At 45.9% G+C, this 20137-nt stretch overlaps 1 protein-coding gene across 1 annotated transcript in view; it reads left to right on the plus strand.

The window, feature by feature from the left end:
* The window catches only part of LOC135366355 (uncharacterized), a 52611-nt gene that overhangs the window by 12046 nt on the left and 20428 nt on the right, over window positions 1-20137 (plus strand). Inside the window, exons 3-5 of the mRNA XM_064599023.1 lie at window positions 1412-1654; window positions 1744-1838; window positions 19022-19321. Of these exons, the coding sequence (XP_064455093.1) occupies window positions 1412-1654; window positions 1744-1838; window positions 19022-19321 (638 nt within the window). The remainder of the gene's footprint in view (window positions 1-1411; window positions 1655-1743; window positions 1839-19021; window positions 19322-20137) is intronic.

Consider the following 20137-nt stretch of genomic DNA (forward strand, 5'->3'; position numbering starts at 1 on the left):
CGGGGACATTTTTTTCCGGGTCCCCAGACAGAAAGGACAGGACAGAAAGCAAGAAAATATGTGGACGTGAGTGAAGAGCGAATTAAAAGTAACTTCGAACTCGGCTAACGCTACTTTGGCAAAGTTACCTGAAAAAGAAACGAGTTCCCCTGAAAGTTACCACGGCGCAAAAGTACCGAGTTAACAAAAAAAAAAGGACTTAGTTACAGTAACTAGCTACTTGTAACGAGTTACCTCGAACTCTGGAGCAGACGCCGAGTGTGGAGGGTATGCATGAATTCCCTCTGGAAAAACGAGCAAACGTCACTCCCTAAGAACCAATAAGGAGTGCAGAGGTCGAGCTGGCGTCTCACACAGAGAAGGACGCCTGGAACGTCTGGATGGCGCCTTTCTCCTCTATGCCTCTCACTGCTCCGCACAAGACAGCGATGTCACGCCGCCGGTGCCTGTGCAGCTGTAGAAGCAGCACTCCTATAGGCTCTCCTGTCCACGACGTATTACTATACTAGAGACCTCTGAACATCCGCAAAGCTCGCAGCACCGGGGTAGTAGTTCTGGCAATCGCCGCTTCGCTATGAGATTTGGCGTAGCTAGAATTATTTGTTGACACGTGATTTGCCGAAACTGCGGCAATGTATTGTGGGCCCTGTTGACAACGACGAAGAGGTACGGAAGTGGCAAGCGCGTGCGTAGCAACAGCCTGTGTAGCAGTAGTAGCAGACGAAGGACGGTGTCAATGGGCGCGTTAAGCGGGCTCGCGAGCGTCCTTTCCCAGGTTCTCAGGGAAACGTATACCCTTCGTGTCCTCACTTAACGGTGTTTGTGAGGCTATCCGGAAGCCGGGCGCCCCATACGCATGCCACTCCTCGAGTTTCCTTCTGTCGTCTGCTTTCTGTAAAACGAGCCGCCCACCAATCCCGGCAAACGCCATCTCTCTGGCCAAACGGCGTGTACACCGGAAAATGCGTCACGGGCCGGAAGTTGTACCGCTTTACCCTGGCATGAGACAATTAGGGGCGCACAGGGTGCACCCGGGAATGCGCACCGGAAGTTGCTTTGGTGCTCTTAAGTGATCCCGGGAGAGAGGGAACGTTCCCTGAGCACCACCTTAACGCGCCCAATGATGCTAGTGTACAAATCATTTCCCCTCCCCAATAATGCTATGTGGCGCTTGCAGCGGCCACTAGTGTAACTAACCCATGACCCGGCTCTCCCATAGGCGATTGTCATTTGTCCAGGTATCTATAGTATAGTGTAGGCCGTGCTCCTGTCCGCCTATAGAAACTCCTATCGCGGTATCCCAGTTATTGAAACAGCCGTGCAAAGGGAATGCAAACATGTCTTCGTGCAAGCAGAACACCTGTCTGTCTAAGATTGCATTCGAACAATCAGTTCATATCCTCCTGTTCAGGTGCAATGGTCACTGCCAACGAAGGAGAGATGCATCTTGTGTTTCTCAATCAGTCAGCCGAACTGGAACATCCGTTGCTCGTTCGAAGCCTCCTCATGGCTGTGTTGTTTAAGAATGCCACAGAAGACCCACCGATCAGCCTCCGTTACCGCGTCAGTGCCTACCGACCTCGGACGTTCCTAACTGACCGCTTCACATCGCTGCGAAGTTTTAGTCCGACGCGTGAAGAACGGGTTCAGGATGGTGAGCAACGAACTATTGCTTCCCTTACCATAGTTGTGACCGCATGGTTTCTGTTTTCGTAACGTTGTTTTCGTCCCTTGTAAACTCAGACGCTATCACCGGCATCCAAATGGCGATCGATCACAACCATCTTGAACTCGTGCAGCTGTCAAGACGGCATCGTTCTGTTCAGAAAGTGTACCAGGTAAGCGAGACGACCAGACGAAATCGACAAATACGAAGCTACCAATTCGAAGGATGTCACGCCTTGCCGGGCGACTAACAGTTGGGTCAGAATGGGACAGATAGACAAAACGGAAAGAGCACAGACTAACTGGTGCATGATGATGAAAGAACGAATAACAGAAAGACGTGGACGACGCTGACAAATACGAGAAGCTCTCGAAAGACAGAACTTTTCGTGTTTGGCTGCGTGTCCCGTGTCTGTCGGATATTCGTGCTTTCATCATAGGACAGATAGGTCTCATTTGGTCGAAAAACAATATATACAATGAAAAATTATGCCAGAAATCGCTGTGCAGATTCTCAGTGAAAAGCGACAGCATTAATAAGCTCATCGAGGGCTACGATGAACAGTAGAGGCAGTGGAGACTGATGTAGCCGATGTTCTTGGCAACTTTGTTTTTCTATGCGCCTGACGAAGACACAATCTACGAGGGGTGTTCAAGTCAAACCGGGGCTTTTCATTTTTCGCGAAAGTAAAATGAACTTACAGGCGAGAAATTAGTTTTACTTTGCAACGTAATCTCCAGCTGCACTAATGCACTTGTCCCAGCGTTTCACGAGGGCTTGGATGCCAGCAGCGTAGAAATCCTTACCGGCGCGTAGCAGCCATGATCGTACTGCATTCTTGACCTCGTCGTCGCAGCTGAAGTGGCGGCCCCCAAGGAACGCCTTCAGTGGTCCGAAGAGATGGAAATCGCTGGGGGCGAGGTCTGGACTGTATGGAGGATCTGGCAGCAACTCCTAGCCAAGTTCCTGTAAGGTGCTTGTCGTGAGATGCGTGGTATGCGGGTGTGCATTGTCCTGTAGGAGGAGGACTCATTTGGTGATGAGGCCCGGCCGCTTTTGCTTCAGCGCCTTATACACATCTCTGAGAACCTGGCAGTATAACATGCACAATTGATGGTGGTACCACTGTGCAGAAAATCAACATGAACAACGCCAGTTGGATGTTCTCAGGAACTCTGACACTGGGCTCTGAGCCGCCCTGGCCGGGATCGTCCTGCACTGATGTACGGCCGTCTCGGAAACGTTTGCACCACCCAAACGCTTTACTGCGGCTAAGTGTATCGTGGCCATACTGAGCCTGAAGTTTTCCGTGAATTTCAGATGACTTTACGCCTTTCATTCACGAGAAACTTAATGACAATTCGCTGTTCGATGTGCGCGCTCACTTCGTTGTCGGCCATCTTGTCCAGCACATGTCTTATGTTTTGCGCAAACGTTGGACCACCACGTGGTGAACGCGGAGGCTTGTCACGTGTAAAAATGACGAAAAAGATGTAGCGCGAGCCATTTGTACACTCAGGAGACAGAAAGTCCCGGTTTGACTTGAACACCCCTCGTATAACACTTCCCGTACGCGCTGTGGGAATTTTATTGTCACTGGCTAGATGCAAATCGAAGACTTGATTCATAATGTCTGTATTGAAGTGTCCCATTTAAATCATGGGCATGTTGCCATCCTAAGTTTTCTACGAAAGTGTTGCTTGCAGTGTAATCGAAGGGTTTTGCTAGAAGGAACTTCCTGATCTTGTCTTCAGAGGGTTTCAGAGAGCCCGGGTGTAACGTACACCAGCACGATTAAGGTGGGGGCATCCTTGTAGTCGACTTCTACAACGCATACCGCATACGTCACGAACTACGTCTGCAGATGCTATAGGACATGTTCCACTTTGTCAACTTTGAAAGAGACTGTCTTGATCGCTAAGACAGTTTCGTGATTGCTCGAGTAGATGGCTGTACAGGCCTTTCGGTTGTTTTCTCTCTTGCCCAAGGAAACGTATCGGGACCCTTCCATATTTCGCGGTATGTTGGTGGGGGTCACCCAAAGGGCGAGGACCTTGCGTTTGGCAGGTACAGGGGTCAGTTGATATACCGGTAACATGCGCATTGAGGCTGTGCACTTTAAGGGTCCCTATGACTATGACCATGCTCTCGTACACGCTGGCCCGCTACATCAGTTTTTTTTCTTTCCCTCCGCTGACACGTTGTCAGTACGAGTCGTCACGGCAGGACAGGGTCCTCCTTGGCGATCCACAGCTAAGTCCAGGTTCATGTCAACTCTCAATGGCTGCAGTAAACTGACGTGAGGACCCTCACTTACCACGCACGGCGGCGCATCATCCTTTACATTCGCAACAGCTCCCGACACAACTGATTTAGACTTTCGGTGGAGATGTTCCCTGCGAGCTCCTCCTCCTTGGCTATAGAATGGCATCCAAATTCTGAGTTTCGCGAATTCTGAGATTGAGGCGAATGGTGGAGAACGGTAGTCGAGAATGGTCGGGTGGCTCGGTCGGTAGAGCGTGTCCACCCGGTGATCCCGAGATCGCGAGTTAAAAACCCGGCCGAGGACAGTGTCAACTTGATGGAAAGATACAAGTTGCTCACACATGCGCCGTCTTCCGCGAGGGACGGTAAATGTGGTGCGTCTTGTGTCGAGATTCAAGTAGGCAAAATTAATCGACAGATCCGACCACCGTGGCCATAAGCTCATGATCGCAGTTGTCTCCTGACGTCAAACTTAGAATTATTATTATTATTGCGGAACGGAGGAAGAGCATCACCAGTTCACCATCTCTCTCCGTCATCCGTGTCGTATAAGCTGAATCGCATGACCCGAGTGACGTCTTGCCAACGGTAGGGGCCGACAACGAACGTGTGCAACGCAACGAGGACCTGGCTACGACCTATAGACGACTTTCCGTTTACAAACATGTGAGGTCACGAAGTCCCGTTCGAGGCTATATTTTTTTCTGTGGTGGGCAAAAAGCGGGAAGACACGCCGGATGATAGGCTGATAAAGGTGACAGTGCCCACCAGCATGATTTGCGCGGTGGCGTTACGTAATCAATGACGTAGGGCTGCAGGTCGTCTCGGCGTTTCGGGCCTTCGAAACTCACGGTCACAATCATCTGATAAGGCGTGAGTTCGGTGCATTTCCGTAAGCCGGTTCACCAGAAAGAGTGAAAAGAAGCACGCGTATAGGCTGGGTGCGCCGCTTCACCAGAAAGAGGGAAAAACCACGAGTAAAGCTATGGTGTGACGTCATATGCATGCCACCTATAGGAACACAAGTGAAGGTCGACATGGTGTATCGGTGAGCTCGATCATGCCGCGTATTAGTGTACTAACCGGATAACGTCACATTTGTAAACAGAGTAGGTGTGATGTTATCTAGTGTGGACTAACATCCGATACGCCATGTCGACCTCGAAATGAGTTCGTATAGCAGGGCACGAACTCACGCCTTATCAGGTGATTGTGATCGTGACTTTGAGTCGTTTGAGTTTGACGTGAGTTTCGAAGGCCCGAAACGCCGAGCTATGGCCACGGTGTGACATCTGATGGCGCACCACTCTCTCATGGTTTTGTAGCCGCTCTTGAATAGCGAACTCCAAGCAACCAATGAGTGCAGGGCCTACGCTGCACCAAACTCCGCCTCACGGAAATTCGGAAAGTTAGCTCATAAATGATACCGCACTTATTAAAAGGCCCCTATACACAGACCGGACGGTGTTACTTATCGTAGCTCTTCCGGCACCCTTCTGATGCTTTCATCTTTCTCGACGAAAGTTAAAAAAAAAAGAAAAAAAAAACTAATCGCTTTTTCACGGCAAGTAGAGAACGAGTAAAGAACTCAACGCTAGACAACTATAACTGCATATAACGGACAGCTGCTCAGCTGGATGGTTATCCGAAACCGATGTGCGACGTTTGAGTTGCAACGTCGACGAAAGTCTACGAATTAATGTTTTCCAGTGAAAAGAAATTCGGCGCAGAAGGACAGTGAAATACGTGGTGTACTAATACGTGTGACCGGGCTCTGTCGGTAGCGTGTCTGCCTGTTGATACCGAGATCACGGGTTCAAACCCAGGTGAGGACGGTGAGAACTTGGTGGATGGCTAAAGTTGCTCAGACACGCCGTGTCTTCCGCGAGGGACGCTAAATGTGGTGTGCCGTGCGTCTATACTTGACGCACGGCACACCACATTTAGCGTCCCTCGCGGTTTCGCTTTCGCTTTCGGCGTACGTTGACAACATTCAGGTGGACGAAATTAATCCACAGACCCGACCACTGTGGCGTCGCCCATGATGACAGTTGTCTCGCGACGTAAAGGTCCGGATTATTACTGTAATATGTGTAAGGATAGCAACGTGAAACCCAAAGGACAAAAACAATGACAGTCGCACTTTCAACCTGTTGTGCAGGAACGGCGAAAACAGGATAATACAAACACAAGGAAGACCGGGACAACTTGCGGTCAACGGCACTTGTTCTTAATAGGTTTTTGGCCACCTCTTGATGTGAATGTCATGCAAGCTAACTTTTAATTATGTAAATTTTTGCCAAGTGAAATCTGAAATTTGCCAAGTAAAGGTCACTTTTTTACCCCACCAACATGAAGAAGGTGTCGAATTTACTCAAATTTATGATGATTGACAGTGACATTCAGGACCTGCCCTATTAGGAAAAATAGCCGAACGTCATGTTTCTCGAGGCAATTGAGTATAACGCGCGATGACTTTTTGAGCGCAATCGTTGTCAGTCCAACGAAAGGAGATTGGAAACCCTATCCACAGAGTGACAGTAGAAAAAGTGACATTTCCTGAAATTGAGAGGGGGGAAGGTATGGTCCCAGCTCAAGCTGGACGCGATAAGCTATGTCTGTGTTATCTCTTTCTACCGTGCATGACGGTGTCGGCTGGGTTTCCAACACTCTCAGAAGAAAGGGTGGAGCAGTTACACCTTTTAGGAGGTAATATTTGTCGCACATGTTGTGCCTAAAAGGTTCCAAAGTTCTACACTCTTAAAACTGAACTTCACCGCATAGCACGCTCTTAGCCAACCATCATCTCGAATGATATCGTTATCTTCCCTGATTTGTTGAAAACGGGAGGCGTACGCCTTTTCTGTGACACTTATGCCGTTCATAATTGTCACAGAAAAGGCGTACTCCTCCCGTTTTGAACAAATCAGGGCAGATAACGATATCATTCGAGATGATGGTTGGCTAAAAGCGTGCCATGCGGTGAAGTTCATTTTTAAGAGTGTACCTGCTACCTCACTCTCTGCCACGAATGATAGGCTTAGCACTTCTGATTCGGTGAGCGAGGGGGGCGTACGCCTTTTTGCAGCAATTTGGATATATGATAATTGTTTTTTACCACCCTTTTACACCCCTTATCAGGCACCATGTTGATCTAGGTGGTAACTATAGAAGTTACCACATTTTCACACCGTTTTTTCTTAGAATGAACCTCTTTTCGTCGGACTGACAGTGATTTTGCTGAAAAATTCGCCGCACCCCATGCTCGGCGAGCTCAGTACAGTCTGTACAGCATGATTTTCGGCTACTTTTTTCGATACGATAGCCCTTCAATATTTCTGTCAATTATCATGAATTTCAGTAAATTCGACACGCTCTTCATATTGGTGGGATAAAAAAGTGATCTTTACTTGTACGTCAAATTTCAAAGTTCACTTCGCAAAAGTTTACATAATTAAACTTAGGTTACATGACGTTCGCATCAGGAGGTGGCAAAAACCTAGTAAGAACAAATGCCATTGACCGCATGATTCTATTCGATGACACGTTTTCTGCGACACGCAGTATGTCAATACTAGGCGGGCAAGGATTAACAGCTACCCCCAATATAGGAGGATTAATTGCTACCCCTCCCCCACTTACATGCAGAAAGAATCAGCCCTCCCCCGGCATAGAAGAATATTAGAGCACCTGCCACTGTCCGCGCACTCTTAGAAATGAACATCACCGCATAGCACGCTCCTAGCGGGGGGCGTACGCCTTTTTTGTGACAATTGTGACAGCACAAGTGTCACAAAAATGGCGTACGCCTCTCGTTTTCAACAAATCAGGGCAGATACCGCTATCATTCGAGATTATGGTTACACTCTAAAAACAGAACTTCACCGCATAGCACGCTGTGCGCCAACCATTGCCACGAATGATAGGGTTATCGCTTCTGATTCGAGGAAAGAGGGGGACGTACGCCTTCTTGTGGCAATTTGGATACATGGTAATTGCCACAAAAAGGCGTACGCCTCTCCCTCTCCTCGAATCAAAAGCGATAACCCTATCGTTCGCGACAATGATTGGCGCACTACGTGCTATGCGGTGAAGTTCTGTTTTTAGAGTGTAGGAGTGCCCGCGTGCGCGGTCTGCTTTCCTTCTCGCGCTCGGACATGCAAGTAACAGACATACTCAGATGATACGCTTTAAACTTAATTTTATTGATAACTGCCAATTGGTGTGCTGGGATGAGTGCCAATTATGATGCCAATTGTGTTGCCAATCTGAGTGAAGGAGAAAAACCCAGCGAAAAACCTTCACACCGCGACCTGAAACGGAAGACAGCAAAGATGCTACAGGATCACAATTAAATCACGAGAACAGAGCATACTCACACATTCTCTTCATTGATTTGGCAGTTTCCATGAGGATATGAATCGATGGCATTTAATTGATAACGTTTATCATCATAGGGCATGAGAGCAAGCTTCGTGTTCTCCAAGGTATACATGCACTGACGTTTGCTACATATTGACCTTTGCACATGCTTACGAAGTATGTCCTTCGCTCGTTTTGCTCTGGCTATCTGATCAACACCAACCAACGTTATCGAATACATTTTGGCCTTTAGAGGAACCACCTCCTCAATTATACCGTCCACAGTCTCTCACTTGAATCTCAACAACCCTTGCCCTTATTTTTGTCGCTGTACAATGCACGATCTCTAGGGCATGATGATACATCCAGATGCTCCTCACCAATTTTCTTCAATTCACGTTCATAATTTTCAGTCATCAACTCTAGAATAAAACTATCAGTGTCCGAGTACATTGGAATGACTGTATACAAGATAGCTTGCTCTGTAGAGTACAGTAAAGGAACTTATACATGACATACTTCGAATGCTCGAGCACGCAGAATCCAATATGCAATGGGAAGTTACATTGGATAGTTCTTTTTTTCAACTCATACAGTACACAATCTTCGGAGTGAAATTCGAAATGAATACAGTCATTTGAATTGCTATACCGCTCAGCCTCCTCTAGACTAAAGGCTAATGTTCCTGAAACGAGAAGGATTAAGAACACTTCTTCCAAGAATACTATTTAGAGACAACTTCATCAAGCTCTTCTCAAACTCTGTTTGTGCTGCTCTACGACACTTAATGTCGATCGTGATATATGGTTCAAATATCTTGCTCCGCTTGAATTGTAGTATTTTATGAATCTTGCTCACTTTCATACCCAATCTATAGTATACAACCCTAGCAAGCAATAGTGCGCAACACACTGTTTTGTCCATATAATGTGAGAAGCAACTTCTCTAGAGTGGATGTCCTGTAATTAAGCTGCTCAATTAGTTGATGTTGGTATACGTCGACAGCCAACTTGAGTCCACCTTCTGCTTGAGCGGCGCCAACGGGAAATACCGGGTCTTCTCATGCAACTCTGGAGGGTACACTAGATCACATACGTATATATAACCGATAGCTGCGTCCCCCGGGTGATTAACAAAATCAATACGCGAAAACTTTTCTTCAGGCTACCACTCGAACCCTCCAACCGGAAGGCATCATCCCGAAGAATTAACGTCATAAGTAGGCCAAATAGCTCGATGTTTTGTCTTCATCGTATAGTCAGGGCAATGCTTATTGTTAGCTCGAGCATAGCGTTTTGATTGCTGACAAATACCTCCACGCATGGAGCCCTCAATGAGGCTTGTGCAGTGACGTAACGTTTGCAGTGACGTCACGACGTCACTCGGGAAAATATATTGCCGCACCGGAGTTACTGCAGTGAGTTGTTGCAGTGTGCATGCAATTGCGTATATTGCAAAACACAAGCTGTTGGCTCATTCGGCTCGCGGTGTGACGGCTGTGACGTATCCCCATGTTTTCCCGAGTCACGTGGCTCAAGGGCGCTCAAAGGCTGCACGTGACGTCATCTGCACGAGCCTCATTGTACGGTACATTTCTTCATCGGTGAAGAGCTCTATTTCTGAAGAAGTGTGCTTCAGAGCAGCCTGCCAGCTGAAACCTGCGAAACTCACAAAACGAAGCACTTCCAACCCATATCTCTTCAAGGATAGAAACCTAAAATGTTGCATTACATCCATCAACAACAATGTGTCACATACCAAATAAAGATTATCGTAATCGGCTAGGGTCCTGCAAGAAAAGTGATTAAATATATCCTGCGCATAGGCACAGTCATCGTGGCTCACAGGTGTCCTCCCAGGTTAGATAATTAGCTTCCTTGGGTAGAAGACTTTCCTCCTTGTAAACCTCAACGTTCTTAATGCGGAAAGACACCTTTCCGAGTCAGACGAAGAAAATCTTCGCCATATACCTGCTTCAGACACTATATGAACACCCTCAGAAGCCATTAAGCTGTCAACAAGACAGGACAGTGATTGATTCAAATATTGAGTAGTGTCACGGATAATGAAATTACCATACTCAAAGTTCCGTATTTTTTCACTACTTGTTGCAATAAGTTTGGGTGGTGTTTTCCACTTCATGGCATGGAAACCACGAAGCAGAGAACTGATGTCATAGGCCAAATTGTGAACCAATACCGGTATCTTACCTTTATTTGCACAACCGACATTGCATTGATTGCACAAAGAGGCCAAAACGTTTGGGCCATCATACCTACTGTGGTCATGATGACAAGTTTTAGGGTGAGCTTGATCAAAGAGAACACCGCAGTACTCGCACTGAGTGGCTGCATTGTGTTTACTCTCTTGCTCAGGTGACAAAATTATAGGTGCTGGTTCGCTGTTATACATTGCTGCGATGTCGTGTAGAAGCATGAGATATTCTACACACTTGGAACCAGCATCAGGTCCCAAATATACATCTTTTGCAACGATCTGCGAGTCGTAAGTTCGTAGTAGAACTGCACAAAATGAACTCACTACGTGGCGTTGTACGGCATTTTTGGCTGCTGTATTAGGGTCCAAAATGGACTCAGTGTCAAGTCCTATCACATAAGGATAGGCGAACATATTGAAATATTGATTAAATTTTATTATATTTTTGCCCGGTGGTGGGAACTGTAAGATGACTTCCTTCAAGTTCCTACACACACGACGATGCCTGATTAGCGAATCATTTGTATAAAATCCACGAGTGCATTTCTTGCAGAACACCCGACCGTTACGACTCATCAGAGCGTTGAAATTTCTGATACCAAAAAAGTGATCATTCACTTCCAACAACTTAATACTATCATTGCATTCCTTTTTCGGTATGCGAGAGGCATGTAATGTCCCATCCTCATACTTGTAAATGAACACACCAATTTGATTACGATCTTCCCAGAGATCTATATCAGAATATGAGACTGGACCCTCAGGCCACCACTTCACACGAGCAATAGAATTTGACTCACAATTTTCCAAGTATTTGGTATATGATTGCCAATTATTTATACGCCTCTTCTGAGGGTGCAACAAGGCCAATGTATTATATTTGAAGCACTCGTGAGGGGCGTTGGGGGGAGAGTCCACATTGGTAATTGTCTTGCACCTTTTTTTCAACTCACCGGGTATAGCCGTTTTACACCCAATGCGCTTCTTCTTTAATTTGGTGATAGTTACCTCAAGTTCCAAAACATCCCTGGAAACAAACCCACTACCAACTCGTTGATAGTTTTCCACGTTTTGCGAGAGTTCAGAAAAGCTCTCATTTAGTGCAACCATTATATCTGAAAGATTATGTATCTCTTGTGATGTTGTTGGTATGTATGCGATGTTAGTTGTGATATTGTCACCTACTTCTTTCACCATATGCAAAATTAGTCGCATATAAAATCGGAAAGGTATACACTGATCCTGCAACATTCGCACTATATCATGCTGATACAAAAGAACATAATCGATTGGATCTTCCGCACTGTCATCATGTGGAGAAGCAAACAGCACAAAACATCTATTATGACCACCAAATGCACTCTGAGTTAGAAAGAATGGTAGGTATGGAACTTGAACGCCGGGGTGGGCACCTCTAATATGTTCTGAGAGCTCTTGTACCTGATCGACATTTGGCTCTGGCGGTAATGGGATGTTCAATTCGGCAAATTTAAAATTTTGAATGACATCTATTGGAGTATCCGAATCAAACAAACCATCCCTCAGTAACATATTAAAATCCAATTCCCAGTCCGGATGATTACCTTCCACACATCTGCCAATTTCCAAAACTTGCCCCCTCCCCTCCATACGACGTATTAATTGTTCGATACCATCGTAACAGCAAATTCCACAGCGAGGCACTAAAGAAAAAGAAGGGAATGGAATAACCTCAGTTATAATAAATGAACGTAAATCAGTAGAACACTCACTCTCAGCTGGTCTCGTGAAAACTTGAGCAGGAGGTAATGAGACAGCGCACCAACAAAACTTTTGGCGAGAAAATGAAACAAGCAATGCAGCCAGGGCAACAAAACTCCTTGGAGAAGCGCCAAGCGCTGCATATACCGGAGGTCCATTTATTCGTAAAAATGTGCGTGCGCGCGTGGGGGGTCTCGGGAAGTCTGTACGTAGCAAAGCAAGTTCTTTGTTAACCATTGTAGTAAACAACCATTCAATTTCATACTAAGGAAAACGCAACCAATGGGAAAAGTGCTCGCGTCCTCTCCACCGCATTCCCTTTCAGCATTCTCCTCGCAGTCAAAGTGGAAGGGATGCGATATTCTGGAAAGTGCTCTTCTGTCCCTGAGGGCGATTGTAATACGTGTACGAGCTTTCCTCGCAGATCTCTGAATGAGGTTCTTTGACTGTCTGCTGACAAGAGACGTGCCTCTCGCCCAGGCATTGAAGACACCACTCAGAAGAACATTCTTTGTACAATACGATGAGCATTTGGGGGAGTTCTATGGGGACTTTACGTGTTGCAGAAGCATGTTTCTCTCTCCCAAATGCACTGCCAAATGTACGATTTCGCGGGATTTGAACCACCCTGGAAGTCGCTGAGAAGGCGTCCTACAGCTGGCTAACCTTTTCAGTGATTTTCATCTTTCACCCCTAAACCCTCCCTGGCTACGCGGTCATGATGGTGAGCGTCTTTGACGCTGTCGTTGTGCACTCTTAAAAATGAACTTCACCGCATAGCACGTTCCTAGTCAACCGTCATCTCGAATGATATCGTTATCTGCCCTCATTTGTTGAAAACGGGAGGCTTACGCCTTTTTGTGACACTTATGCGGAAATGTTAATTGTCACAAAAAGGAGTACACCCTGCGCTTTCCACAAATCAAAAGTGATAGAAGTATCACTCTGTACAATGGTTGGCCTTCAGCGTGCTGTGAGGTGAAGTTAATTTTTCTGAGTGTGTGTGACGGATTGTCATCACAGCTTCGATCAACCAATCACACTTCTGTAGAGATTTCATATGACGATACAATGTTGACGTACGAGAACTTGACGAAATGAAACTCCTATATCTGAACTGCAATGAACCAGAGGATGATTTTCGTCATATTATGCAATCATACCATTTCCAAAGCGAACAAGACGAGGAAACATTAGTCGAACACTCTTGAAAATGAACTTCACCCCATAGCACGCTCTTTGCCAACCATAATCTCGAATGATATTGTTATCTGCCCTGATTTATTCAGAACGGGAGGCGTACGCCTTTTTTGTGACACTTATGCTGTTCCTAATTGTCACAAAAAAGGCGTACGCCTCCCGTTTCCAACAAATCAGGGCAGATAACGATATCATTCGAGATTATGGTTGGCTAGGAGCGTGCTATGCGGTGAAGTTCATTTTTAAGAGTGTAGTGTGCTTATGCACTCAAAAATTTTTTGGATGCTTTCGTGGGAAATATAAATTTCAGTTTAAAATTATGATACATTACATCAAATTCATAACGGGGGAAAACGCTGGTTCGAGGCGGGTGGAAAGATTTTTATCTTGGCGCCGTTTCCATTAGGTAAAATTTTCAGTGATAATGAATGCTACAGGAAAAAAGTTGAGTACGTTTCCTACGTATCGCAATTGTTTTTTTTTTTTTTTTCACCGTTTCCTTGGTGCTTCTGCACGTTTTTAAAAACCTGCAACGTTGCTTTCGGTCACACGATTGACATAGGCCACCTGGCCCAACGCAACATGCGCAAAGAATGAAAGGATCCCCTCAGATTCAAAGTGCCGTAATTACGCGGGAAGAGGTTTCGACGGAGACGTTTGGTATCAAGAAATCTACATTTCAACCACGATTTCGTGTAATGTTAATAGATTCACTACCACTTTAAATAATGCGTAGTTAAGCCGCACGTAACTGAAGTCTCGCGACGCAAAATCACGAATCAACAATCACATATCGCAGTACACCATAACACGCGACACATGGGGCTGGTTGGTACTTCTGTGAGGATAGAGATGTGAAACACAAAGAACAAACACAGATAGTCTCACTTTCAGTGTATGTTACTAGAATGGCGAAATATGCAGGGAAGAGTTGCACACCTAGCGGAAAAAACGAAAAGGTGTGCGCGTTATACAAGTTGTCTATATGTCACACTATATATGATAAATGAACTTAATCCAAACCACAATGTGTTGTCAAAAAAACAAACAAGAGGCCCTTATATCAAGAAGGGTAAGCGCGGGTAGCAAGACGACAATGATTAACAGCTGCCCCCCCCCTCTCAAGTTAATATAGGGGGATCAACAGCTACCCCCCCCCCACCTCCAGCCCCTCCAACTGGAAGAGCGGCCCCGTGCTCCTCAGGACTAGATCTTATTCCCTCTCTATACACCAGTTCCATCCCAAACCGTTTCCATCAGCAAACATGTTTTTTTGTTTGCTGACGACACTACTCTGCTCATCACTGGCCGACACGTCATGCAAATGGTTTCAGATCTTCAATCCGACATTGACAACTTGATTGGATGGTGCCATGTAGATGGCCTAAAATTAAACGCTACAAAGACTGTTTCCATGATATTTCATAGTCCTCAGCGTAGCCTGGATTTTTGCCCTACGTTGTCCATTCACGACGCCCCTATTCAGTTTAGCAAAGAGGTCAAATTTCTTGACGTGCTTTTCGACCATCATTTACGTTTTCAGTCCCACATTCGAAGTGTCATACGTAAAACCTCTTATATGGTATTGGCGTCCTTACTAGAACTCGACACTTCTTTCCTGCGCCCATTGTTTTAAACCTTTACTTCGCTTTTGTGCACTCACATTTTTCCAGACTTGTGCGTAACGCGTTACTAGTAATTGCGTTACTTGTAATCAATTACTCAGTTACTTTAAAGTCAAAGTAATTTTTCGAGTAATCAACTACTTTTCTGAGTAATCGATTACTCAGTAATTGATTACTTTCCCGGCAGAGACTCATCTTTTAGATGTTCTGCCCCAAGTCAAGATCTTCGTGCCGTCAGCCCTTGTTCTGGAATTTCAGGGTCTCTCCCCCCTAATCTGTTCCTACACCAGTGTGGTGGTACCTTTGTGGTAGCTTTTGAGGTTTAGTGAGTCATGGGGAAAATTCCACGCATGATCTTCCACAATCGGGTCAACGTCTTCCCGGGCGATAACTACAGTAGACGTACATATTTTTGGGTTATTTCAGCTGTTCCACTGTTGAACTTTCCTTTTTTCTTCTTCTTTTTTTTTTTTTTTTTTTTTCTGAGGCACACAAAGACGGGTATAATTTGCGTGAATGCAGAGTAACGACCGGAGTAACGCGTTACTTTTCTACTCGTTACTCAATTACATTTGAAGTCCTGTAATTGGTAACGGTAGTCAATTACTTTTTTCGAGTAACGGGCTGAAGTCTGCCTTATTGTGCAAGTGTCTGGGGCCTTACTTACAACACCCATTTACGTGCTCTGGAAACTGTTCAAAATCGTGCTATAAGGATTATGTTTCGATTACCATACTTGTCTTCTGTTGACGATCATGCACGATCACCAGATACTAGCTATTAAACAAATAATATCTTAACACATATTACATATAACATTTGGCGTTTTGAGCGGACATCTCCTTTCTGTAGCCATGAACTACGATTAATTTAGAGCTGTTCACCACACGAGAGCAGGGGCTGAAGGTGTCTTTAATTTCCCTACCGTTAACACTAACTACGGGAAACTAACTTTTTTGTTTCGTAGTGTAAATGAATGGAGCAGCATACCACCAAACATAAAAAGCGTCAAATTTTTTTCTGATTTAATAGACTAGCGAAATATTTTTTGCTGTCAAAAATGTATAAAGATTAATTTAACTATATATTACATATGATAATATTACTGATTTGGGGCACAAAGATGTGCAGCTGTGTCTAGTGCGTGCCTTGCTATTCATGTGTATTTTTGTGCATTGTTTTTCATATTTGCATTGTTTTCATGTATTATGTTTTTATGTATTTCGTGTATTATGCTTGTGTATTGTTTTTACCTTTGCATTTTTTCATGGCTCTAATCTTTGTATGTACGGGATACTTTTCCCTCTGGGTCTTCCATCTGTATAAACTGTCATTAAGCATTGTTAAGTTTAAACCAGGAGGTCCACTGACTGGAAGAGCGTTTTCACTACCCGCGTCCTCACGCGGAATATACTTTCTTTCTCTCACTCTGGATATGCAAAGAATACATATGTATATTTATTTACTTACTTAACATAACCTCAAAGGCCCGAGGGCATTACATGAGGGGTGGGCATACATACAAAAAACTGTTTCGCTGGCTACCACAATATAGTTAACAAAAATGAACGTAGTAGTTGAATAGTAGCTGAGGATGGAATGGAATAGAGTCACTCTAGAATGGAACACATTTGCACGAGGCAGCAATGTCACCCTGCAAAAGTAGGAAACCAGAAATCAAATAAACACGACACAAAAAGAAACAGCGTATGTGAAAATATGTTACTAATGTAAATTATTGACAGTCAACGTAAATAGCCGTAAGGGTCAAAATGGAAATAACAGCAGGCAAGATTTGTATCTTGCACATACTACCAATTTGATTAGATGTTAATATCTGAGGAACACAGTCGAAGCGATTGATATCAAATCGATGGATTCGTCGTCCCTGCGCACAGACAATCACCGTTGAGCAAACTCACAGAAAAAAGAACTCACAGGAACGCAACGTTTCATTAAAGAAGCGATTCTGAATTAATACGAAGACAATCAAAATTACAATTTTTATTATAACACGTCTGAGCTTCCTGTAAGTGACCACCACCTTGGCGAGCGAGATCATTAGAGAGATAGAATCACAGCGACCGATTATAATAGTAATGAAAACCACCAATAGTCAATGCTACAATACTGTCAGATTGATGTCACTATAGAACCAAGTTTAAGTTTAAGAGGAGTTAACTTCTAAGCATGCTACCATCGCGACCGGAGCAAGGGCGAACGCTGAAGAATACGAATATCGATTCAATCTTCGTCGATACGAAAGATGGTGCATGCAGGATCATTACATGTGCAGACATTAGGTGCAGTTTTGACTCGTATTCTTGCAATTCGCGAACATTTCTACGAGATGAACACAATGACACGCGCACACACATTCACACATATTCATTGACCCACATCTGCCAGAACCGGTTTCCCCCTCTTTTCACACATTTCTTCGCACTTCTTCGAAACGTGCGGGAGAGGTCCCTCCACCCCTAAAATCCACCTCAACCAACCCTTTTCTCAAGGCCAACAACAACTTTATTTTGAGATGGAGAGTGGGGAGGCTCATCGCCGGAGGCGATACTCTACCCCTTTGCTGGTGGGGATGGGGGGAGTAAAATAATGAGCCCCTTCACAATAACGATCCAAGTCCGATGGTGTCCAGAAATGTCAAAAGAGCTTTTAGCGCAGATCGTTGCTGGGCTGGATTGAGCCAGGGACCAAGCAATTTCGATAGGAAGAAGGGGCGAGAGTCCAGCTGACGAAGAGACTTGGAGAGTGCGGTTCGGGAAGGTTGGTAGGGGGGCAATGAAGAAGAATGTGCTCCAGATCCTCAAGAGCACCACAGTGGCAGCAGGTGGGAAAGTCAACTTGTCTCAAGCGGTAACGCCACTGAGCTGTAAAGGCCACATCGAGTCGCATTCGGTGGATTAATGCAGCATCTTGACGAGAGGTCTGCTCATCATATAGAGGGGGGCAGAATGTCGATTGTCCATTGGCGACAAGCCAGGGGTGTCACGTCGACCGTCACGGGGTCTCAAGGTCGAAATCCCCTCAGATTCAAAGTGCCGTAACTACGCGGGAAGGGGTTTCGACGGAGATGTTTGGTATCAAGAAATCTACATTTCAACCACGATTTCGTGTAATGTTAATAGATTCACTTGTCTCCTCCTCGCCCAATCTCGGTATGACGTAGTACCGAGTGCGCAACGGAAGTGCGTTGTTCCCGTCCTCGCGACAACGCTCGTAAACAGAGGCGTGGCTCGGCGAAGTGCTCGAAACGGGAGCGGAAACGAGCGGAATCGCTATGACGTAGAGCGATAGAAGCAAACCGGTCAAAGCGTTCACTTCCCTCCTACTTCATAGAGCTGCCCGGCACCGCTAGGCGCCACGGTCGGCGGGGGCATCGAAAATGGGAGATTTTAAAAACTCGGTAGCATAAAAAATGATAGGATGTGGGAGGTGGAACTCCCCGTACTAAGTGCGTGGAATGAGGCGAACAGACCCTACGAGAGACAAAGCTCTATCCGTGGGGTTCCTCTACTCCTTTAAGTCCTTCGTACAACACGGCTGCCCAACTCCCTGACACGAATCTTGTGTCCTCGGCCGGGTTCGAGCCCGCAAGCTTGGGATCAACGTGAGGCACCCTGCTAACTGATCCACAGTGTCTGGGGACACATCAATTGGGGAGCAAGTGTTGCAAGCACAATATAAAATCATTAACCATGTATATATACAACCATTAAAGTTCTAAACCGCTGTCATATACATGAAGAAGACACAGAAGACGACACACGCCAGAACTTGCGTGTGTCCGTCTCTCTTCTTCTTCTCGTCTTGACTTCTGTGTCCGTGTCTCTCGGTCTTCTTCATGGACCTACTCCAGCTAGTCTGCACCCTTTGCCTCGTTTCGCTGTCATATAATTCTGTAACAAACTCCTAATTGGCCATTGCGCAGGTTCGTACACGGCGCTTCCCTCACCCCAGCTACCTTTCTGACCGGGAAACATTCCGTTCCTTCTTCGCCCTACGAGCCGCCGTTGGATTCGCCGTACCTTTCTGCCTGCTTGTGGGACGCCTCGCCGACGATGCTGCATCTGGCTTGCGCGTCTTTCAGCGCCTCGTCGGATTGCGCGATACTGCGTACTGGCTAGGATGCTACGCCAGCTCAATGGCAACGGGGCTCTCCAGCTGCTTCCTCTTACTAGCGTACATGCTTTTTATACCAGGCGGAATTCACGGCGTCACCTATCTCCAGGTATGGCATTACGAGACACACATTGCGGCATGGGGCCGTTAACCGAAGTCACGTTATCCGATTTAAATCTGGTTTAGATCCGACTTGGTTTTCGTTTTTGGTTTTGCGGAAATGGGTTCCTCGTGGTCATTTTACTCAGTAGGACCTGATCAGACACGTAACGCAACGACAATTGCTCAAATAGCGCGCCAGGAGATAGCGAGCCTACATGCGCGACTCCGTCTTTATTAGGGTGGTGAGATCCCCAGTCGAGGTCCCACAGGCGGCCGCCATGTTGGTCCCCTGCTTTAACAGAATCGCAAAGAGTGTTGTATAGAAATGAACTTCATCGCATAACACGCGCCTAGCCAACCACCATCTTGAGTGATACCATTATCTGCTCTGATTTGGTGGAAACGGAAAGCAGACGCCTTTTTGTGACAATTATGAACAGCATAAGTGTCACAAAAAAGGCGTACGCCTCCCGTTTTCAACAAATCAGGGCAGACAACGATATCATTCGAGATGATCGATGGTTGGCTAGGAGCGTGCTATGTGAACTTCATTTTTAAGAGTGTGTATGCTCGCTATACCACGCCGGCTAGGGAATGTGAACCAAGATGGTGCGACCTGCCCGCTGGCAACACTCACATTTGGCGGGCGGCGACTAGCGATATGTCTAAGGCTGACACCGGCCGAAGACGAAATCGCGTATGCAGGCGCCCTACCAGGAGAAATATCGCAGCGCCGCCCCGCGCCATCAGTAGGGCATCGCACTTTCAGCAACAGCGTAATCATGCGATACGGAAGCAGAGTGAGTATGGTGGATTACATTAT

This window comes from Ornithodoros turicata, chromosome 8, assembly GCF_037126465.1.
Source record: "Ornithodoros turicata isolate Travis chromosome 8, ASM3712646v1, whole genome shotgun sequence".
Taxonomy (NCBI): Eukaryota; Metazoa; Arthropoda; class Arachnida; order Ixodida; family Argasidae; genus Ornithodoros; species Ornithodoros turicata.